We start from the raw sequence: 25,019 nt of genomic DNA, 5'->3' as shown, positions 1-25,019 counted from the left end.
ACAATTGTATACATTTTATAACTTGGGTTTTTTTTTCTCAATTTCTTTTGTAAATGTTTTTAAAGTCATGTGTATACAACACTAACATTTGCAAGACCATCTTTAAAATAACATGTTTGACGTTTTTATTATGAAGTGTAAAATGCAGTCGTTTCCATTGTTGATTTGTTAGTGATCTGTACTTTCTTTGGAATATATGTTTTGTGATTATGCAATATTATAAGTGTTACAATTCCTTTTGTTAGAAAATGTATTGAGAGCCCTGATAAGAGGCTTCTGTGACATTTAATTTTGAGTTTACCTCCACCTCTGATATGTTGTGACCTCTGATACTTCTTTGCTACTAGTTTCCTCCTTCATAAAGTGAGGAAAATAATACCTGGTTTCCCTGTCTAATGGATAAATTTGAGTTGAGAGACTATTTTCTATTCAAAAATTAGAAAATTATGAGACAATAAATTATTTTTCTCTGGAGTTCAGTTTTTCTTTAAGAACTCTGTTAAGTTTATATGCAACATTTCTAAAGTTAACCTACTTTTAATAAGCAATTCAGGAGAGATTTTTTTCTTATTTGAGGTTATCTTTTTACCACAGTTGCACAGTATCCTTTCGAAGACCATAATCCACCACAGCTAGAACTTATCAAACCCTTTTGTGAAGATCTTGACCAATGGCTAAGTGAAGATGACAATCATGTAGCAGCAATTCACTGTAAAGCTGGAAAGGGACGAACTGGTGTAATGATTTGCGCATATTTGTTACATCGGGGCAAATTTTTAAAGGCACAAGAGGCCCTAGATTTCTATGGGGAAGTAAGGACCAGAGACAAAAAGGTAAGTTATATTTGATGTTTTTTTTCTTTCTTCTTCCTAGATCTGAGAATTTATTGGAAAATAAATTTTTAAAGATAGTTGTTAACCCTTATTTTCTTTCCTCTAAACATTTAAATCAGTATACTACCTTAACTTTCACATGAGCAAATAACAGAGTCATTCAATTTTTCTGTTCATTCTAGCATTTTCGTGTCATGCTAGCAAATCTTACCCATTAACTGGATTGCATATTTGATATCATGAAATCTTTACAAAGCATTTAAAAAAGCAGCACATTGATCAAAAGTAAGCTTGATATTCCTGAAGCTTGCTTGAAAATAAAATGTCTTTGGATAATAATGTAGATGCCATTACCTAGTAAAGTGTGATCTTTACTTTTAAAATACATAGAGATTATTCTTTGATTTGAATATTCATAAATATAGTTATAATTAAGATTAGTCAAAGATTCTTCTTTTATTCAGAAGACTAAAGACTATGCTGAAAATCATTGACAAATTTAATTTGTGTAGTACATTTGAAAGCAAAAAATGAACTCTTGGGAGAATTTTTTACAGTGATTTATTTCTTTGGATAGTAAGTATGGCAAAACATGTTTACATTTCTTACAAATGAACTTTGTACATTTCTGTCTCCAAGAAAGAAAAAAAACCAAACTACTTCAGATAGATGGAAAAACTCATTTAGAGAGCTCTATTGAGGAAGACATCCTAATTTTATATGAAAAAGTTATTCTAGTTTTAATAATTTTCACAATGAGGAAGGTTCTCTTACAGTTTAAGCTAATTTCTTTTTAATTTAACTTCAAAACAGAAACATAAGTGATCTAGCCATCATTTTCAGCTGGATAATGGCATTGATTCCTGGTTCCTTTACTCCTTCCTCATTTCTTGTTTTACTTGTCATTGTGACATTTTTGAATTATATCTAAGGATGCCAAAGCACTGTTTATTGGTGATAGTTTACAAAATTGAATCTTATTGTTAATGCATGATTTTGGTGAATGTTGATTATAATAACTTGCCATACATTTCTGTATACTGTGTGCAGCCTGGGATGATAGCACTAGAATGAATTCCAGAGCAGAGGACTGAGATGTTTTCTTTGGTTCATCCTTTCTTCATTTAGAGGGAAACAATTGCTTTTACTGATTAAAAATATAGAAGGTAAATTTTTCTGTACTTAAGTGAATAAATATAGGGCAGCACAGGGAAAAGAGACTGAATGAGAAGAAAACCTAGAGAGATGGGTCAAATTAAAATACAGTCACAGGAGCAGTGGTAGAAATTTAAAACAGGGTTGATGAGCAGCAGACATTTTGGTAATCAAAAAGAAATCAGGTAAAAAGAATTTAAAATAAAAACAGAAAAGTTGTGTAATGTGGAGCCAGAACTAGCTTTAAGTTAGAGGCTTTTAAACTGTTTATGTTATATACCTTTTAAAAATATGATGAAAACTGTAACTATTCTCACACAGAAAATGTGCATCATGTACATGAACATAACATTTTGCTTATAGTATTTAATTGCATTGAAAACTATTTTTTTAACAAAGAATATAAACAATACTTTATAAGAATAATGTCTCGTTTTCTTTTTCTATGCCAGGCAGTGGCCACTACTTGAGACTGCTGAATAAATCCAAGTGGTACAAATTAACCAAAATTAAGCTTTAGTTCTGCTCAGTAGTAAATTTTCATGAAAGGGCTACTATTATTTAGCTTTTAAATACCGCGTTGAAACTATGCCATTGTCTTTGACTTGGCAACTTTTATGTCATTTTTGATATCTAATTAGTTTTGACTTTGTTTCCCTATCTCATGAAAGAATGAAAGAGCAAATGGACTCTGTAGATTCTTTTTTTTTTTGCCAGATGAAAGTAGGCTTGTGTCAAGAAATAAGAATTCTTACAAGACTCTTCAGATAAATTCATGTTGCATCATTTTCTTTGCCTTCTAGTTATTGAGATCATTTTTTGGCAAGATTCTGGCACAATGCTGTGTTTGAAGAAAAAGATTATGACTCCACATTTTAGTTTTAATTTTGAAGAGTTAAACTGTGTTAATGAGTTTGTATTTTATGCAGGTAAAATTCTAGCTATAGAATTTGTTTTCCTAAAGCAAGTGAACTTATATGTAGCAAAGAATTGCATAGTTGCTCCCACTTCTTGACAAAACCTCTTAAGAAGTCCTTGATTGCAAGTCTTGGCTTTCCTGAATTTGGCAACTCTCACAACAGTAGATTTTTTTGTGACAAAGCCTCTTGCACAGTCTGTGATTCAAGACTTGGCTCTCATGAAGTCGTAGAATACTTTTACAACAATAGCTAAGCTTTCTCTCAGGATTCATGGTAGAGTCTTACACACCAGTGCATACTGGTGAACAAAGCATGGAGTCACAGTGACGTGTAGAACTTCTGTCTTTACCAAAGCAGCAAAACCAGATGTTTTGCCAGGCATTAAGGTGTACTCTCTGTCTACAGAATACTGAGATTTCTTCAGGGGACTTTTTTTGGGCAGAGAAACTTCACCGTTTTGAAAATGTTACTGTCTGCTGAAGTTTCCAAAAAGGACTCCAAAATAGGAATTATTGTTTGTGTCACCATGCATGTATTTGATGAAAACTAGTAGCTGGCTAAACTGAGACTTCATATGCTGAAGAGAAGTGGTATCTCCAGTCCTTTCATGACCTGCTTCATAGTTTTAGAAAAAAATGTCTGGTTTTTTGGAATGGATAAAACTGTTTGATAGAGATACTACAACAGTCTTACTTTGCTGTTGCAAACTACAAGTGTTTTTGACCACTTCTAAGATATTTGCCTTCACCATGTTCACTCTTTGACTTTTTTGTTTGTTTGGCATTACAGTATCCTTGTAGGTTACTTTAATCAAGGATTTTGAGTTCGGGGGCAAATAAGGTATTTGTAATGGTCCAGCCTTTCTAACTAAGCTGTGCTCTCACGTGTTCTTACACACATCTGTCACCCCCACCACACTTCCCTCCTTCTTACTCTCTTATACCCACCCACCCCGACACATGTGAATATATACTCTTTCTGACAGGGGTGCTTCTTCAGGATAGTTGGCTGAATGCTTCTGATAGTGAGAACTAGACATATAAGAAGCACTTGGGATATTCCATCCCATCGTGTTCAGGGAAATAGTGAAACCCAAGGATACTTAAACTTTATTGTATTTTATTTTCTCTGTTTCCCGTTTAAGTTAGATTCAAGAGATGTCTGCATAATGAAAAATGAGGCCATATTTTAATTTGTCAATGGCAAGATATTTTAGTCATCACAATCTGGTAATACAATTGTCAGTTGTGTTTCTCTGGAGAGGAGAGGAGAGGAGATTTGATGAAATGGCAAGCCCCATGGGATATTATTGTGAAACAGGGGCCAGAGTGAAAAGATAGCAAGAGAAGTAGTTATGAAAATAAAATGCAAAGCCTGTAGTGTCATGTGGTAGAATATAATAGTAGCTACATCATCAGAACTGTTCCAGGCACAGCATATTCTCTGTCCTCTCATAGGTTAGAATCTCACCCAAGTGAAAGGTGATGGGTTAATAGAGAATGGAGTTCTGTATGTACTACTAAGGATATACTCAGTAAAATTATGTTTAGCTGTTACATGATATTAAAACTCAGAGTTATGTAATTTGGCCAAAATTGATCACTTTAGCATCTTGAAGTCAAAGTAAATCATTAAGATCTGCTGTGCTTATTTTATTAGCTCATGATGAATTAATATACCTAGACTATTTTTTGGATGAATTATTCACAGGCTCTAAAGGAGTATCCTAATGTGCTCCTACCTTTATCCTTGTGTATATTTTAAAAGGCAAAAAGACATTTATGGGCAGATGCTCTTGATAAAGCTGTATTTTACTAAACGGTGTTGTCTCCATTATAGGTTGAAACAGCATTAGAAAGCTAGACAGAGTAGATAAAAGTCATAAGATTATGAGGTTTTTTTTTTTTTTTTTTTGCAGGAGTATTTCTTATTTTATAGATGATAAAACTGAGGCCCAGAAAGATGAAGTGCTTTGAACAGGATTATCCAAACAATTAATGACGGTATTCAGAGTAAAATTTGAATCCCCTGACACACTGGTGAACTTCTTTCTACAATATCAAGTCCATAAATCCTGGAATTGTAAAAGAGTTTTGAAGCTCTTCAGAATTAATCTCTGCACAGAGTCAAGCTCTCCTGAAAGGTCACATAATGATGATGAAATTGGCCTCTTTTGACAAGGCTCCTCAGTTTATATTTAAAAATAGATTCTGGAGCAGTAAAGACCCCTGATTAAGTAGAATAAGAATAGCTTGAGTTTGTTGGTGTTAAAAATATAATGCTGCCGGCTTCCTTTAAATCTTTGGAATTTGTCTTACTAATTTTCAAATAAATCACATGTTTACCTAATGGTAAGAGTGCTAGTGAAATAATAATATATATAATAATATATTTTTAACCTTTAATGAATATAACTTATCATAAGAAAACATAGCTAAGCATGGTAAAGCTGTTGTTATACAGCTGTGGAATTCTTCCAGAGAAATAAGTTATCTGATAATAAATATAATTGATTATCCAAAGTAGTTTTATTCTTGAAACATCTGTTAAGAGATTTATTCTCTTACCAGTATTTTAGGTTATGTTTGTAGATTTGCATTTTTGTAACTGTGAACCACTATTGTAGGAGATGCGTACATTTTATCAGTTTTTCAGTTTGTGTAGGATTAATTTTATTAGAAATGTCTTTAATGTTCTTTTGCTTGTAGCCTTAATTTTAACTAAGGAGAAACACTAAGAAGCTGAAGAAAATTGTGTTCTGGTGACATTTTTATAGGAGCAGAATGTTTCTTCTTCTCCTCCTCCTCCTCCCCCTTCCTCTTTCTCTCCCCCACCCTCTTTCTCTTCCTCCTTCTCTTCTCCTCCCCCCCTTCCCCTCCTCCCTCTCGTTTTGAAGAAAGAGGAGCCAGTTGTCATGTTTTTTGGTGAAGATTTACAGACTTTGCAGAGACTCTCCTCAAATTAACCTGGTAGAGTCTTGACATTTTTCTCCGCAGACTTGGTACAAATTAGATGGCAGAGTGGTGGGTGCCAACTGACCATAAGATGTGCAGCTGTGTTAGTAAAATACCTAAATAATACTTCAGGGTTTGAATGTTGCAGAGAAGTCAAAGTACAACTGATACCTCTTATTTAAAAAAAAAAAAGTTTTCTGAGAGTGGTGTAACTACTTGAGGGAAGACTTTCTTATTCAATAATTTATAAGAAGGCAATTATGTCATACTTATCTAGGAATCATTTCTTTGCATATTTGATCTTTTGCTTTATGAGCACGTGGCAAATTACTCTAAAATGAACTGTTGATGGTTCCCACCCCAATAAAGCTCCTGGGGTTGCTTCCTATCTAATCTATGCCTTACACTGTCTGTATTTGTACTTATGTTTCAGAATTAAAGTAGATAACTCACAATATTTATTACAGACTATGAATAAAGAATTAAAACATCCTACCAGTAGTGGTAAGTGTATATTTTGGAAAGATTCCCAAAATTTCTGAATTTAGAGAGAGAAACTTCTATTACATGACAAACTTCCCCAGAATCTCTTTTCTCTCTCTCTCGTCTTCCTGCTTTTAGAATGGTAGCAGGTAAAGTAAGCATTAATACTTACTTTCTTTGATTAAACTCTCAGGAAAAAATTTTGAGGCTTTGATTTTCTTTTTTGGGGGGTTTGTTTTCAAAGCAGTTATTAAAGTTCTTATGTATTATGATCTCTCTATGTGAGTTCATTAGCTTATCTTTAATGAAGACTTCTATCTTCTAGAAATAATAAATATTAACTTTATTCTAAGTGATCGCAGGAAGAGGAAATTTTCTAGTGTCTCTGAGGAATGAATTTATGTTCTAATATATAATCAGGTTATTTTTTTCTAGTCTGTTTACTAAATTTCCGCATATAGTAACCTAATGAAATTTTCTCGTTTTCTTTTCATTTAAAACAAAGAAAAGAAGAAGAAACGAAGTAGATGTAACAGGAAAAGAAATGTATTTATGACTTCTTTCTGGTTTTCCTGACAAACTCGTGACAATTTATTGGTTGTTTTTTGTTGCTGTTATTGGGTGGCAGGGGAGGAGCAGTGTTTGAGAGGTACACACTTGAATTAGTACATATGCACTCTCTGCTATGCCATGCCAGGGTAGCTGGACACTTGAGAACGGCTCTGCAAATATTTATTTGTTACGAAACTTTGTCTTATGTGAAGCCTTCAATTGTGAAGCATTTAAAACTTAAAAGAAATTAGGATACTAAGAATGTTGTTGTCTAAAATTGTATCTAAGGAGATAAGGACACACTTATGAATGGGTACATTTTTACTGTAGGGCTTAAAACTGTTTAAGGCTTCATTTTTATTTTTTAATTTATTCCTTGATTAATTATTGAGATATAATTGACATAAAACAGTGTGTAAGTTTAAGATGTGCAACATTTATTTGATTCATTTATATCCAGTATGATTGCCGTTGTAGCCTTAGCCTCTGTTGTGCCACAGAAGTATCATTTCTTCTAGTGGTGAGAACACATAAGATCTTATCTTTTGGCAAGTTTAATGTTTATAATGTAGTTTTGTTGTCTGTAATCCCTGTACTTTATATTAGATCTCCAGAAGTTATTTATCTACTAGTTGTAAGTATGTACCCTTAAACATCATCTCTCCCATCCCCTCACTCACCCCCAGCATTTGGTAACCATCAGTTTTTGGTTTTGTTTTTTTAGATTCCATATATAAGGGACATTGTACAGTATTTGTCTTTCTCTGTCTGACATGTCACTTAGCATGACGTCCTCAAGGTCCATCGGTGTTGTTGAAAATGGCAGAATTTCCTTTTTTCTCAAGGCTGAATAGTATTCCATTGTATGTATATATACATTTTTATTCATTCATCTGTTGATGGACACTTAGGTTGTTTCCGTATCTTGGCTATTGTGAACTACAATAAACATGGAAGTGCATATAAATAAGAAACAAAGCAAGCTCTAATTATCCTCTTTTTTGGCTTAAAAAAAACTCCAAATATAACATTCTTATTTTTTCTAGCACATTAATTCTCCTGGGCTAAACTGTGTTTCACTAATACATGTTATTTAAGCCTGTTATCCAATCTGTATATTCATAAAATTTTAAGAGTTTTATACCTTGAAGGACCTTAGCAATTATTTCAGACCCATTTTAGTATAAATGATAAAACAGATCTGCAAAGATCATTTTGTCCTAGGTCATTTAATCTCTCTGTGTAACAACTCAAAATCATATCTCCTAACCTCAAATCCAGTATCCTTTCTACTGTTCTATGTTCTCCTGTCCAAATTATTTTTCTTTATTATTTTGATCTCCAAAGTAGAAATAGAAACTTAAAAAGGAAAAAAAAAAGTGACTATGCTATAATGTATTATAACTCTTTCAGTTTCAAGTCACAGAAACCCAACTCAAAATAGCTGAAACATAAGGAGACATTTATTGGCTTATATAACCCTAAAAGCTCTGGCCTGAATCTAGATGCTTAACAGATGTCAGAAATCTCTCTCTCTACTCTCTTTTTTTTTCTTTATATACTTTATTTTTAGGCAGACTCTCTGCAAGTAATGGCAAGGTAGTAGCTCCAGATTTACATGCTGTCTACTTTAGCAACTGCGATGGCAAGAGAGCTACAATTTGAGCAAAAATTTCTAGTTTAGGTTCTGGTTTACCTGGATTAGGGCATGTACCCATCCCTGAACCAAACATTGTGACCAGAGGCTTGGGCTATATATCTGAAGCTGAAGAATAGGGCCCCCCTCCTCCTCCCCCAAACCACAGGGAGAGAGATGGCATCCCAAAGGGGAAAAGATAATGAAAATATCAGTTTTCTGCTTCATATTCTCAAGAATTCTGTGGTTCATGTACCACTATTTAATACACTACTTATAATTTGTTTCATACAACTGAAGCACTGTAATACTCTAAGCTTTGGAGATTTTTTGTAGATGGGAAAAATAAGAGCTCAGAGAGGTTGTGAATCTTTTAGATTACATAGTTGGTATGCGTGCTATTAGTAAAACCCAGGACATAGGAGTAAAAAAAATTAGAATCAGACTCATATTTAGGTTCAAATCTTGTTTTTGAACAAGGTGATTATGTGCACTAGGACTGTTTTCTTATCCTTAAAATAGAGGAGATCTATCTTGTAAAGTGGTGGTAGTTTTAGGGATATATGTAAAATGTCTGGCATGCCACTTAATATACAATAACTACTGTTATATGTTGTCATTGTAGGAACTGGAATTCCTAAGAGTCCCATTTCTTCCTTTGTTGAATTACTTTCCTGTAATAATCTTATTGTGATCACTCTGAAACATGGAGTTCCAAGCTTCAAGCAAACACTATCATTGTAAAACATCTACATTATTTCTGAGTTTAGAAGTGCCAGTGAAAAGTTTACTGAGGTAGAAAATTATTTTTTAAACTGAGGAATCTAGATTGTGAATTCATCTTAAAGAAGATGATTTGAGAGTATTGATGCAGAGTAAAATGTGTGAAACTGGATCAAGAATGTCATTTGATTTTAACACAGGGTGCACTCCACAATGAAGACTTAGCAGTTATGGACTTTTTTAGTGCTAAACATAACATCACAATATATTAAGCAAAAACTGGAAGAAATAAAGAAAAATTGATAGCAGTGCTAGTAGGAATCTTTTTTAATGTACTTTAAGATCAGGAAGATACAAAATAAAAAGATATATAAATGGCTTGAATAATACAATACAAACCCATAAAATGTATGTCTTGTTTTTGTCATTCACAAAACAGTTATCAATATTAATAATTCATTAGGCCAACCATAAAATCTCACCTCCAGGACTTCCCTGGTGGCTCAGTGGTTGCGAATCTGCCTGCTAATGCAGGGGACGCGGGTTCGAGCCCTGGTCTGGGAAGATCCCACATGCCGCGGAGCACCTAGGCCCGTGAGCTATACAACTACTGAGCCTGCGCTTCTGGAGCCTGTGCTCCGCAACAAGAGAAGCCAAGATAGTGAGAGGCCCGCGCACCGCGATGGAGAGTGGCCCCCGCTTTCCACAACTAAAGCAAGCCCTCGCACAGAAACGAAGACCCAACACAGCAAAAATAAATTAATTAATTAATAAATTCCTATCCCCAACATCTTCTTAAGAAAAAAAATCATCAGAAGCACCATGTATTAAAAAAAACAAAAATTTAAAGAAAATCTCACCTCCAAGTAGAAATATATAAACCTCATCCCTTAGTTACAATTGAATAGAATGAGAGATTTTGTTTAAAAGTTTAATCAAACTAAATCAACCATTTGGAAATTTAAAGCCACTTACTTAAATAACTTTTGGACAATAAAGAAATAGAAATTTATATTAGATATTATTAAGATAATAACAAATAGATGGATTAATAAAGATGAAAATATAAATTTATGAATTAGCAAACAGTAAGCCATTTGAACTAATAAATCCAAATACTGTATAAAAATGCCAATAAAGTCAATACATCTCTTTTAAAGCCAATCGAAGGAAAAAGAGGGAAAACAAAAAATCAGATGTTGGAAGTTTGAGAATAGAGATAAAACTACAGTGTGGAAGTGACATTAAAAATTATATTCATGTATATGCTAATTAATTTGAAAATTTCAATGGAAAATGGACAATAAATGCTTCAAGATGAAATCCAAAATCTGAATAGACCATCCAAGAGTGAAAATGTATAGGAGCACTCAAGAAGTACCTGATGTGAATTGCATTTCAAGATGGCTGCTGTCAGACCTTGAAGCATCAAATAATTATGTTATTTAAATTGGTCCAGGTGTTAGAAAGTATGTAAAACTCCCCATATGACTGCTTGCATAGCCCTTCTACCTCATCATGATAAAGATAACATTTTTAAAACCAGAAAGTATAATATGGGGGAAATTAAATGGTTTGGCGAAAAGTAAGAGGACGTGGAAGGGAGTTGTGAGGGATAAGAGTGGAAAAAGAGGTTAGGCTATATTTTCATGTTGTTAAAGAATTATAGTGTTTGATAAATTTGTTGTTATTTGGGTAGCATTTTGGGTAGCATTTGGGAAGCCATTTAACATTTTGAATTATTTGGTAATGTGATTAATCTTATATTTTTGTAAAATTAATCCAAAAGCAGCATAAAAAATGAATGGGAGAATAGATAAATGAGAGGCTGATAATAAGTTGGCTATGGCAAAATTGCAGGAGGCGACTGAATAGAAAGGCCACAGAAAACCAGAACTGGTATTTTGAGAAGCATTTCAGAGTCAAAATCTGGGTTTTGACTGAATCTCTTTGCTGTATACCTGAAACTAACACAACATTGTAAATCAACTATAGTCCAATATAAAATAATTTTTTTTTAAATAGAGAAAAAATCTGGATTTTGACATCTGAATAGACGTGAAGGACTCAAATATGAGTATTCTAAACAAGCTTAGCCTCTGGTTTGCCTTCCATTTTGCATGGAGCACGCACAGACACACGTGCGTGTGTGTGTGTGTGTGTGTGCGTGTGTGTGTGTGTGTGTGTGTGTGTATGCCAGGTAGTTGTTATGCTGACTGATATACCAATCTCTGCCTCAACTCTGCTGCCTGGACCTTTGTCATAGTGCTGGGGTTCCCTCACTTCTCTTTACTGTAACCCTGTGTATATCACTGCTGTCTCTCAGATTGTTTCCTTCACTCAACGATGGTGATGGTATTAGAATAGATTTTCGGCTCAGATGCTGGAGAAGACAGTGAGTTGAGTATAACGACGGAAATAACAGAGGTTGGTCCGTGCAAGAATGTGAAAGCTTCAGTCCTGGGATATGTTGTGTTTTAAGTGCTTCTGATATTTCCAGCTAGAAATGTCCAAGTGTAGGAAATTCTGGACTGGGAGCTGGGAATAAAGTCATATTGAGAGACACAGGTTTTGGAGCTAATGTGTAAGACATAATTAAACCAGTGGAGTAGATAGGATTGACATAAAGAGGGAATAGCTGAGATCAATTTTTTGAGATATACCTGCATTTAGGGACAGGAAGAGAAGAGATAGCCAGTAAGGATAGGAGAAAACCTTTATTTTTTAAAAAAATAATTATTTTTATTTTATTATTTTATTTATTTATTTATTTTTATTTTATTGTTTTTGGCCACACTGCACCACATGTGGGATCTTAGTTCCCCAACCAGGGATTGAACCCTCACCCCCTGCATTGGAAGCGGGGAGTCTTAACCACTGGACTGCCAGGGAAATCCCAGGAGAAAACCTTTAGAGAGTGTATCCTATGAAAGGAACAGGGAGTTTTCAAAAGGGAGCTAAAAAATGAGCCACAATGATAATAAGAAAACAGTAGGAAATAACCATTAACGACCATTAAGAACTAATGACCATTAAGAAATCAGCCTCATAATAACATATTTCCAAGAGGTAAGGAGTAGAGGCTTCTTGAGAGTTTATAGAGAGAGAGAAGATGATAGTTTGAAAAAGATACACGATTTTGGGGAGAGTGTGGGGTTTTGGTGCTAGAATTGTTTGCTTGTTTTGGATAAAGGATAAGCGTTACCTGAGCTTTTTCATTAGGAGGAGACAGGTGGAGAGAATAAAGGCAGATGCCAGAGAGGAGATAATTAATAGAACACTTGCAAAAATGGAACCAATGTGAACATGAAGAGACACTGTTAGAAAATATCAGGACTAAAAAGATTTTAAGACGAGAGAAAATAATTTTGAGGGCGCTCACATTGGGTGACCTCGGGGTTCCCAGTAAAATGGGAACTTAGTTCTTTGAGGATGGTATTTGGGACAGGACAGAAAGAGAGGTTTTAAAATGCTGAAATCATTATAGTCAAGTGTTAATAGTTGCATAACAGAAGAAGGAGTTATTGAATGATACAGATTTGGAATACGTGAGACTGAGTAAAGACAGTGGAAAAGTGGATTGGAGGAACACCAAATATCCTCCTGGTCTGTGAATATAAGGGAATTGAAGAAGCAATGGCTGCCTTTTGAGATGATGGCCAGGAATGTGATGCTAAGTCAAACTGAAGAATGCTAAGTTTGGCTAAAATTAGAATGTTTTGAAAGTTTTACTTGAGGAAAAATGTTAAGAATATGAGTATTTTTCTTCACAGTTAGAGTAGGAAAAGGAGAATAATTAGTGGTAGAGAGTAGAACTATATTTTTGGTATATAGTTATAGACCAGTTTAGCTTAAAAATTCTTGATTCAAGAATAGAATTTTTATTAGTCTTAATTTAAATGAAAAAATGGAAAATTTGAAAATGTAGTAATTTTTAATCTTCAAGAGCTTTAAAGGTCAGCCCTCTTTTCAGGTATGTAGAATTTTGAAGATCAGTAAAAAGTTCATTTCTTAGATTTTTAAAAAGATACATATATTTAAATTTAACCTTAATATTTAAGATGTACGTAAAACATGCACATGAATCATTGTTTTCAGTGTATGCATTCAGGAAGTATGATATTTGAAGTGTTACAAATCACATTGTCAACTTAGTGTGGAAGTTTTACTCATTTTATTTGGAATCCTAGATTACAGTGTATTCTGTACAATACATTGTATTGTTAATTAAATTTTAGTAAGTGTGCATGATGGCTGTAAGAGATGAGAACAGAATGAGGACGACACATTAAGGGCTATGGTCCATACACATTTGGGCCTTCCAAACTTTTTTTTTTTTTTTAAGAAAAACAGAACTGTTTATTCATTACCAAATATCAAGATGTAATATAAAACTGTAAAACTTGCTTGGTGGTGCTGAATTCTTTCAGCTTTTGCTTGTCTGTAAAGCTTTTGATTTCTCCCCAACTTTTAAATTTCTGTTAATTTGGACACATTGAATTTGAGGTGCCGGTAAGCTAACAGGTAGGTAAGGATTGCAAAGTGAAGGTACAGAAGACTAATTATGCATAATTTGCTAGTAAAATAATAAATTTACAATTATGTTTTTCACCATTTTTCTTTGAATTGTGTCAATAATTTTGTTTCATCTTGTATTTACACATTAATTATTCATCTGCTGGTGAGAATGAACAGATTCATAACACTGTTTCTCTACATATTTGCCTTTCTGTTAAGGATTAACTGGGTGTTTAAACACTTGCATTATAGATACGCTACCAATCACTTGCTATTTGAAGTAAAATTAAAGCTTTGAAAACCTTTTAATTATTTCATGCAAACTTACACCAAGAATGGGGAGATAAAGAGAAAAAATATCATCTATCATTCCACTAAACCCCAATAAATAACTTGACAGCTTGGTCGTCTTGTAGACTTCCATTGATTTAATTTTTAAAATCTTATTTAATTTTAATTTTTAGACTAGATTATAAATACACATGGTTCAAAAAAGATTCCCTCCCACCCACCCATCTTCTGTCTGCTGTTTCCCCCAACCTCCTTTGCAGTTCTGTATTTTATCTTGATAAATATGAATGATGTTTTTTGCTAAAGTGGCATTAAATAATGTATAAAAAATAATTTTAAGTTTAAACACTGTTTAAACTTTAAATGATTTTTTTTTTTTTTTTTTTTTTTTTTTTTTTTCCGGTACGTGGGCCTCTCACTGTTGTGGCCTCTCCCGTTGCGGAGCACAGGCTCCGGACGCGCAGGCTCAGCGGCCATGGCTCACGGGCTTAGCCGCTCCACGCCATATGGGATCTTCCCGGACCGGGGCACGAACCCGTGTCCCCTGCATCGGCAGGCGGACTCTCAACCACTGTGCCACCAGGGAAGCCCTCAATGATAATTTTTAGCATTAGTGTTTGTAGCAGCTATTCAAAGCAACACTGTTTTATTGCCATTTCTTTAAGAAAATATGTAGAACTAAAAATCCATCAATTCCAAAATTATACCTTAAATATAGGTAGAATTTCTAAAACTGCTGATTCAGATTTCTGTAACATTTTGTTGTTTTAGCATGCTTTTGTGCAATTGCGTTTAGTGTTTAATCCTCATGAGAATCCTGTGAAGATGGTATTGTCTTCATTTTCCTGTAGAAACAAAGTTTGTGTTTTGACTGTCAACATTGAAATCCAAGTCTTCTGATGATATGATTTTTGTACTATAGCCAAAATCTTAGATCATTAGTCCTGATTTGAAATGGCTTTTATCCATTATTTGGCATTTTATGTATTTTTTAAATTGTAATAAAATCATGCTGACCTTTAAAAAAGAACCAAGAATACTGAAACAAATACCTATATACCTGCCATTCAACATACTTTTCTTTAAATTCACGTAAATGTACTTTCTACTTTTCATTGGGGAAAGAAAAGTATTTATGTCCAGAGTTTTTAACACATTGGGATATTTAGGTGCCAATATAACATCTAAAAGAGAAATATTGCAAATTCTAAGTTAAATGCTTAAATTATTCTGAAGTCATATCATGTAATAGGAAAAGAAACCTTAGATAAGTTCCCTAATACCTCACTTATTCAGCATCATTAAGTGAGTGCATTGCTGCACACAGTAGGTTTTTTTTTTTGAGATAAGTCAGGGTCCCCATTTAAACACCACATGAATTGTATATATTTTTAGCACTGTAATACTTAACTTTTCTAAAACATTATATATTTCCCTGGTTACATGCAAAGAGGTGTATGTAGCTCAGGGACATCTCTAAGTACCTTTGTTATCCAACTATTGCATACATTTATGTCAACTGCATACTCTTGTTTTTGTTGGGTTCTAAAGCCAGCATCACTTTTTGCTGCTGCCATTTCTGCCTCCTAAAGGCAATATGCCTTTATCTGACTTGCTGTTTCTGATATACTTTTGCCTGGAAAATAGGTATCCAAGTTTTTGAGGAATTCTGTGTTTAATAAGAATCTATACATGCTTGTGGGGAACCCTACGTGTAAAGAGCACAGCTGTAGTGCAGAGGCCTTTGACAGTTATTTTGGATACGCAGTGGCCTTTGCTTATTGGGTACATGGGTCAGAGATTGTTGTGACCATTGAATAGATGGGGGTGTTATGATAATTGTATTTTAAGGGAGAAAAGTTATTCTGATGTTTCCTTTATATTGATGTTGCTTTGATTTACTCTATTACTGAGCTGGATTTAAATATTAAATCATTTAAGGTCAAATTTCTAATGTATATATGTTTTTCAATGGATACAACCCAGTTACCATAACGATTTAGTGAAATAAGTATAATGGAACTTTTCTTTTGAATTTGGCTTTTCTTTTTTTTTCTGTCCACCAGGGAGTAACTATTCCCAGTCAGAGGCGCTATGTATATTATTATAGCTACCTGTTAAAGAATCATCTGGATTATAGACCAGTGGCATTGTTGTTTCACAAGATGATGTTTGAAACTATTCCAATGTTCAGTGGCGGAACTTGCAGTAAGTGCTCTAAATTCTCATCCTTTGATGTACTGGGACACTTTTCATAACATAGCTAGAAGTTTATATAAAAGTCTAAAAAGAAATTTACCACACTTAAAATTTATGCACGTTTGTATATTTCTTAAGTATCCAAACTAATTAATTAGCTCAGTTGTTCAGCACATTGGGCTATGGAAGCTAAGATCATTGTTTTAATGTCTTTGAAGCCAAATTATATTTATGAAAGAAATATTCTGTGCTGCAACTACCAAATGCAGCCTATATTCTGACGAGATGACTAACATAACCTGTCCCGTCAGCATGAGAGCAGCATTGGGATTCATCCCTTTACTGGTGTTACAGGGCAAGGACCGGCTCCTTGCTATCTTAGTAAGACTAGATAGTAATAGTAACGGTGATAGGGACGAGAACAAGAAAACGATGATAAGAGATGGCAACAAGCTGAAGTATATTGAATGAATAGGGTAGATTCAGTGTGTGTGGAGTATTAGAGAAAACCTGGATTTAGATCTGAGTTCCAGTGCTAGATATGTCCTTCATGTGCTATGTAACCGAGGGCACATCATCTACCTCTCTTTGTCTTTGCTCATCAATAAGACGAAGATATTTTGAAATCTGAAACTTCCTAGAAACGTACTAAATAAGGATCATGTCACTGATGTCTGCCTCTAATTTATTTCTCTCTTACCCTAACCTCTATAAGCCTACCTCAGTCACCCTGGTCCTGTTTTGCTTCTCTGCTGTTCTTCGCCAGAGTTCTTAGCTAAACTGATAGGAACCTTAATACTTTGGCCCAAAGCAGGTAGTTAAGGGAGAACACATGCAAGAAAGTATTGTTCAACCCTGTAAAAGACCAGACTGTTGCTGCTTTTTTCTGTTAGAGTTTTGTATATTAGTTTCTACCTTGGAAGTGATCAGTCATGTTTTCATGTTTAAGAACTGTGTTTTATTTATTCAGAATACAATTTTGTAGTTTCTAGATAAGATACCACTGTATTATTTTTTCTAATACCTCTAATAATATTTCAGTGATATTCTGCAATTTGTTGATGGTTTCAGTTTTTAGCTTAAAGTTTGCTTCTTGACAGTATTTATGTAATTTAAAATTTTTCTGACCTTAATTTATACCTAGGGAATTAATTTCTTGATGTTGTTTATCTTTGTCAGATAGGTGTGATCACCTTCATTAGACCTTTTCTGTATTCTTAGGGCAAATAACTTTATCAAAGACCACAGATCTATTAGCACAGCATATGAAAGGCTTCTAAGAGACCTCATTGATGCTTTTGTCATCTCAGTACAATTTTTAAAACTCCTGAGTACAAGGTACTAGGCTATCAGAGATGATTGGCACAAGAACTTTAGATTTATAGTGGAGAAGGGAACAGGAAGAAAATTAAAAAGCTCCCGCTCTTCCTATAGTATTAGATATCACTGTAAGAGCCAAATGGTAAGGTATAAAATATTAGAGAAATAATAAGGGAGAGAGAACATTCAGTTCAATAATCTCATCTACTATAATTTTTTTTTCACATTGGTCTCTCTAGCAAACATCTGTCAGTTCTGCTCTACATTTAAATGGGGTGTGTGTGTGTGTGTGTGTTGGATCTCTCAGTGTATTACATTTAAACTTCTCAACTTACTACTGAAATCTTTTTAATCTTTACCAATTTGCTAGTTCTCTGTTTATGCACCATGATTTAATACTATGTAGTAAAGCTGTAGTATATAAGTAATATATAACTAATGGGAGGTTGTATTTATAAATCATAAATGGTATATTTAGAAAAATGAAGTTTGCAGGGATTGTCAAATAGTTTCATGAAGGAAGTCCAGCTCTTTATTGAACATTTGAGAAAGCATACAGTTTAGATTGGCCTTAAAACCAAAGAAAGTATTACAGGCAATAGGAAATAGCTTGAATTGAAGCACAGCAGAAGGAAATGAGCTAGACAAGAAATATAGAGATGGAGAATAGAATAGGAACGGAGTGTGTGGCTGACTGTTGGAGGACTCCAAATGGGCATATCGGACTTGATTTGATAAATACTCTGGTGTCAGTGGTCATACTAGAGGCTTAATAAGCTGTATTTAGGTACAGTTTTGTAGAAGGTAGTGTGATGGCAAGAGGGAGAAAAATGGTAGAAAGGAAAGCAGTTATGTGACTTGCTTTAAGCCAGATGTGCTTTGCTTGGGCAATCAAATGAGGTGTGATTAGTTTCTTTTGCCATTTATATCTAAATATTTTGTCGAAGTTTTTATTCTGGTCAGGTGAATAATTCACAGAAAAGAGAAGACAGAAAAGGGAATCCAACTGAGACTTGGAGACCTGAATGTTCATATTTTGGTTTTAAACATGTTGTAAATCAGGTAAAGGTGAGCTATTTACATGAAGATATTTAGTGGGTACTTGAAAGTATGGATTTGAACTTAGTGAGAGATATACCTGATATTTTGAGAAGCATTAGGAAAGAGACATAGTAGTTAAGCCTTTCATGTAAATTTGACGTGGGGCTAGAAGATGGGAAGGTTCAGAGGAAAACAGGGTGAGGGCTGAGACAAATAGGATTTGTAACAGTTTGAGTTTAGGAGGAGGAAGAGGAATCAGTGAAGAAAACAAACCATGTGAAAATAAAGTATCTTCTGCGAAGTTGTTAGGGGTTAACAGCCTTTTTCTTATTTGAGTATTGTCTTAATATTTCTAAATAAAGGAAAAGTTATTATCTTCTGTGTATCTAAAAGGGTTGAAAAAGTTAATAAAAGATCAGTGTGATTTTTCTCTCATACTATATCAATATGCATATATCCAAGAAAACTTAATTGTAATTTTTGTCTGCTACGTATCAGTCTCTTCATTTCTTTTTTTTAGAACATAGTCGATCATATCAAAGATATATATATCAGAGTTGTGTCTTAGAAGTCAAAAGAACCATACTAATGTTGGACAGCTATTAAGTTTGGTCTTATCTATCTAAACTGTGAAATTCATATTGTAAAGAAAATTATTTTCTTTAGTGATTTGAAGAAATATTTTCTACTTATTTTTATTAAAATGTTTTAGCATAGTGTTGCTTAGATATTTCCTTAAAAACTAATTTCTAATTAGATTATCAATTGTATATATAATTCTAAAGTTCTTGAAGGTACACATTTTAGATGTAGTTTAATTGAAATCTGGCTTACACAGTTAATTTGCTTTTTAAAGTCCTAAGATCAGGATTATCAGATTCTGAATTAGTGGAGTTTGAATTAATAAGATTACAAGGCATTTCCCTCTTGGTTGATTTTTATCACAGCTTTGAAATCATACATTGTTTATTTGCTTCTTCAAGCTAGGCTTCCCAGTGAAATTTTCCGTATCAAATAAAGTCTTGTAAAATAGCTCCTTGTACTTTGAATCTTTAGTCAAGGAAGTGAAAATTATTGACAGGTTGTTAGTGTAATGTTTCCCTTTTTTAGAGTTCCTTTTTCTCATGATAAATGTCTCACAAATCCATATTGGAATAATCCCTCATGCTTTTATGAAGCCTACTATTTATTATGTGATTGATGATATTGCTTTAGGTATTATATAGATGAGCCGGTAGGTGTTTATTACACTGGAAAATTTATTTAGCCTGAATAAGCTTTTTGCCTTGTCCTCAGTTGTTGGTCACATTGATAAAGAATGTGATACTTCTTATTTTTGTCTTTAAGGATGGTGCCTTTTAGTGCTGAGAACTTTATGTCTATATATATGTATTTCTCATGCACTTTATGCAAGCTTATGTTTTTATTTCTTGATTATCTTGGTATGTTTTGAAACTTCAAGACCCACTTCTTACCTCCTAAGGTTAATTACTTTTTTTTCTAATGAACTCTTGTTTTTGAACTTGGTGTACTACAAATGAATTATACTTAGTCAAATTATTTAGATAACTTAAAGTTTTTAAAGTCCTAGGATCTTAATGTTCATGACTTTAAATTCTGTTATTAATGTCATTAGGTATAAATGTATTTATGAGTAGATTTTAAAATTAAAAAAAACATAATCCTTGCCTGTTCACACTTACCTACCTTTTAGTTGCGTTGCTAATATAAGCATGATACATCTCGAGAGGTCATATTTTACCAGTTATTTTAAAACACACATGGGTCAAAGCCAAAATACTTGTTAATGAAAATGGAAGTGTGTTTTGGAGAAAGGGGGGTTGTGCTGTAATTTGTACTTGATGTCTATTGCATTTCTTTGCAGACATTTCAAATCTTTTTCCTCCTGTTTCTTGTGGTGGCTTTATATACCTTTAAAAATAAAACATGAGTTATAACTAAAATTAATTATGGTTAATATTTTTATAAATATTGAAACTTGTGCTTATGGAATATATTATAACTTTGTTATAGATTATATTCTCTTCTTGTGAATGTGTAATGATTGGTATTTTGTGGTTTTTATTCCGTGGTGGAGACTTTAAAATACTGCAGCAAATACTTGTTTTAGAAGTTACTTTTTATGCAGTTCATTTTAATTCTTAAAATAATTTATATTAGATTTTAACATTGTAATGTTGAAATTTTGATATTACTGTACAGTGCTAGAAGTCCAGTCTTGGTACTTACTGTTTATGAAATAGAATTGACTTTAAAACCAGTAATAGAACCTTAAGTTGAAGACTCAAATTAGGGAAAACCTTGTATTGATTTTATTTTGCCCTAGTTTATTTCTGCTGATTTGTTTTATTTATGTATTTATTTATTTATTTAGCTATCTATTTATTATTTTCTATCCACTGATTTGTTTTAGATCAGGGGTTAAAGATGCAGAATTACTTCTTTGTGTATATTGCTAATATTAATCATCAAAATAGCTTTTGACAGTTTGACAGTTAAAGGTATTTCCTGTGAAGTAATACTAGTTATGTATTTGACCACGCAGATCCTCAGTTTGTGGTCTGCCAGCTAAAGGTGAAGATATATTCCTCCAATTCAGGACCCACACGACGGGAAGACAAGTTCATGTACTTTGAGTTCCCTCAGCCATTGCCTGTGTGTGGTGACATCAAAGTAGAGTTCTTCCACAAACAGAACAAGATGCTAAAAAAGGTTTGCACTTTACTTTTATTGGGAAAAATATCCAGAATAGCCATACCTTGAATAGTAACCTCAGATCTTTTGCTTAAAGCATTTAGTTAGGCAGAAGTCATTCTGTAAGGAGAGACTAAAAGATGTATTTTATGACTGACATCTAATGAATCATGAATGATTTTCTATTAGATCTGCACATGCTTTGCTTACTATGGCATCAGTGAGCCATTATTAATGGTGGTAAATATTCCTATTAGAAGGAAATGGCCATGTGGCATTATAATTTGAGATGAATTTTCCTTAACTTAGGTTATGCATATAAATTTTACAAAAGTATTAAAGATTGCATACATATCCCATTCAATCAGTTACAGTCCTTTTAGAAGGGATGATTAATTACTGAGAAGTTAACATGGGACCATGAGTTTGGAAAAAAAATTTGGTCTGTATGTATAAATAAAATGTTTTGTGGTCTTGTATAATGACACAAACCACTTTTCCTCCATTTTGGTTAATGTTTCTTGAGACTGGGTCATTTTATATTTAGCTTCCTCAAATTTACTGAGTATTTCAATTTTTAGTTAGGAGAGAAATAAATATGAAGAGGAAGTAATAAAGAATGAAAAAGTGTGGTATTATTTAAATATGCAGGTTTAGAAAGTTAGTGAGGTTTGCATCTCACTGAGCTATATTTAGAGAATGCAGGGGCTCATTTTAAAACAAACTGTCTTGGTTTAAAATATTAAGTGAATATTTAAGGTGAACCTGAGGTACAAAATTTTTAGGTAGTAATGAACAAAGACATTAGCTGTGTATATTGTTACTGCCTCGTTAAACATACCGGATAGTGTATTGCTAATATTTAGACAGTCTCTGTAATAGGATTGATTACATTTTCCTGAATTTTAGCTTTTTTTTTTTTTTTTGAGATAAAGTAAGAGGAAGCTTCATATACTACAAAAATTTTAACCTCTATTTTGACTTGTCAAAAGAAGTATAATTTCCTTTATCCAGAATCCAGGTAGCTGGAAAATCACAAAATGTAAAACTGATTTTTTTCACCAGAAACCCATTTCCTACATGTTCTGTATAAATAAAAGTTAAGTATATCTCAATAACTTTGAAAATATATTTTTCAATAATCCAAGAAGTGTTAACAAATGTTTTAAAATTAAGGTAAGTAATTTTTCTCCTTCTATTCACTGTAAGACTGGTACAGATAAGATTTTATGTTTTGCTTTTAAGAATAGGCACCTGTATCACTGTTTCCCTATATGTTTAGGAGTGTACTAATTCTTATTCTTCTAGTTCTTATCACCTATACATTGTATTAACACATGTAAAATTGAAGATTAAGTTAAATATTTATAATAATTTGTGTATCTTGAATTACTTTACATTTATTTCCATTTTATGTGATTTTCCTTGCCTGTTATGTTTGTTCTGATTTAAACAAGAACAGTTTCACTATAATCAGTACATTAGCAGAATCTACATTTTTTGAAATTTTTTTTTTTTAATTATGCTCTTTAGCTCTGTAGGGAAGTGAATTTTTTTAAAAAATTTATTTAGTTATGGCTGTGTTGGGTCATCGTTTCTGTGCGAGGGCTTTCTCTAGTTGTGGCAAGCGGGGGCCACTCACTCTTCATCGCGGTGCGCGGGCCTCTCACCATCGCAGCCTCTCTTGTTGCGGAGCACAAGCTCCAGACGTGCAGGCTCAGCAATTGTGGCTCACGGGCCCAGTTGCTCAGCGGCATGTGAGATCTTCCCAGACCAGGGCTCAAACCCGTGTCCCCTGCATTGGCAGGCAGACTCTCAACCACTGTGCTGCCAGGGAAGCCCCCATTATTTGAAATTTAAATTCTACTAGCTTATTTTCTTCTGACTCTAAGTAAAACATGTGTCTAGTTATTACTAACTCAGTAACTTTGCTAAAATGATTGAAATTAACAATATTTTCAAAGACTACCACATATAAAATTGCTATGCTAGGTACTGTTAAAAGATACAAAGACATTTAAGACATAAGTTACTTAAGGGTTTTACCATCTTCCTGGGAAAATAAACTTGAAGATAAATTAATATAGAAGATTTAAGTGGCAGTTTAAGGCACCAGATAAGATGTCATGGGGTTGTACATCATTAATTGTCAAATAATGCATACAGGCCAGTTCCACTAATTAAGAGAGAGAACATTTTCTATGTTGGTCAAGAAAGGTTTGAAGTAATGAACTTCTTATGTGGTTTTCGATTCACAAGACCTCTTTATTAGTTAATAAGTGATTTTTTAAAAATAGGCATTTTATAACAGCAAAAAGTTGAAGTTCTTACCCCCCCCCCCATATTGTATTATGTAAAATATCAAACATACATTGTCATGCAAGAAACTGGAGCCACTTTATGTTTGTATTGCTGTAGAAGTAAAAATGTATCTGCCTTGCTTGCTTCCTTGGGAAGTTGTAGTGACATTTTAAGAACTTTTGGTAAAGTAAATTTTGTAATAGCTTGTTGAAACAATATTAAATCCATTTCTGGGTTTTTTAATATATACATATAAACTCAACACTTTTTTTTTAACATCTTTATTTGAGTATAACTGTTTTACAATAGTGTGTTAGTTTCTCCTTTACAACAAAGTGAATCAGTTATACATATACATATGTTCCCATAACTCTTCCCTCTTGTGTCACCCTCCCTCCCACCCTCCCTATCCCACCCCTCTAGGTGGTCACAAAGCACAGAGGTGATCTCCCTGTGCTATGCTGCAGCTTCCCACTAGCTATCTAATTTACATTTGGTAGTTAAACTCAACACTTTTAAAAGCTAGTGTTAGACTAGAAAAGGAGATATTTTACTTAAAGTATTCAAGTAAGTTTATTTAGAGCTTGTGGAATTACATTTTTGGTCTAGATTTGAATTAAAGGAAAAATCCTGTGTGAATTAGATGCAACAGATAACCCACAGATTGCCCAATATTAGTCTTTGTGTTTACCTTTATTCAGAATATTAATGACACATGGCATAATTTGTTCACTTCTTAGGGCAAATGTTGAATATAAGTAACATTAACATTGTCTTTTTAAAAAAAATTTTACGTCTTTTTTCTTTTTTTTTAGGACAAAATGTTTCACTTTTGGGTAAATACATTCTTCATACCAGGACCAGAGGAAACCTCAGAAAAAGTAGAAAATGGAAGTCTATGTGATCAAGAAATTGATAGTATTTGCAGTATAGAGCGTGCAGATAATGACAAGGAATATCTAGTACTCACTTTAACAAAAAATGATCTCGACAAAGCAAATAAAGACAAGGCCAACCGATACTTTTCTCCAAATTTTAAGGTCAGTTAAAAACATTTTGAGGAGTTGCTGAGTGGTTCTGTGTGTGTGTTCGTTTTATTCTAGGTGTGTAGCTGGTGAAAGACTTGCTTGGCTAATTTTTAAATTACTTATATTCATAAGCATTGTTTATTTAGCAGTAAGGTGAAAGTTTCTAATGAAATCCAATGCAAAGAGTCAAAAGGCTACAGTTTCCTTACCCTATTCTTTGTTACTTGGTGAAATCTGGGGCATAGGTTAGGGAGGGGATTTAAGTAAGTTGGATATGAAGTAGGAATAGGTGAAAAAAGAAGTGGAAAGGAACTCAGCCCTTTGGGAATTATTCATATGGAAAGTTCTCA

At 33.5% G+C, this 25,019-nt stretch overlaps 1 protein-coding gene across 2 annotated transcripts in view; it reads left to right on the top strand.

The window, feature by feature from the left end:
• Positions 1 to 25,019, top strand: part of PTEN (phosphatase and tensin homolog) — an 87,509-nt gene that overhangs the window by 59,359 nt on the left and 3,131 nt on the right. The window contains exons 5-8 of one of the 2 annotated variants that reach the window (XM_059054017.2): positions 595 to 833; positions 16,132 to 16,273; positions 21,192 to 21,358; positions 24,457 to 24,681. In XM_059054017.2, the coding sequence (XP_058910000.1) occupies positions 595 to 833; positions 16,132 to 16,273; positions 21,192 to 21,358; positions 24,457 to 24,681 (773 nt within the window). Of the gene's footprint in view, positions 1 to 594; positions 834 to 4,826; positions 5,260 to 16,131; positions 16,274 to 21,191; positions 21,359 to 24,456; positions 24,682 to 25,019 lie in introns of those variants that run through there. The other variant, XM_067025099.1, reaches the window with a different exon arrangement.

Source organism: Kogia breviceps, chromosome 2 (assembly GCF_026419965.1).
Source record: "Kogia breviceps isolate mKogBre1 chromosome 2, mKogBre1 haplotype 1, whole genome shotgun sequence".
Taxonomy (NCBI): domain Eukaryota; kingdom Metazoa; phylum Chordata; class Mammalia; order Artiodactyla; family Physeteridae; genus Kogia; species Kogia breviceps.
Note: the sequence above shows the minus strand (reverse complement) of the source record. Positions and strands in the feature narration are given on the sequence as shown.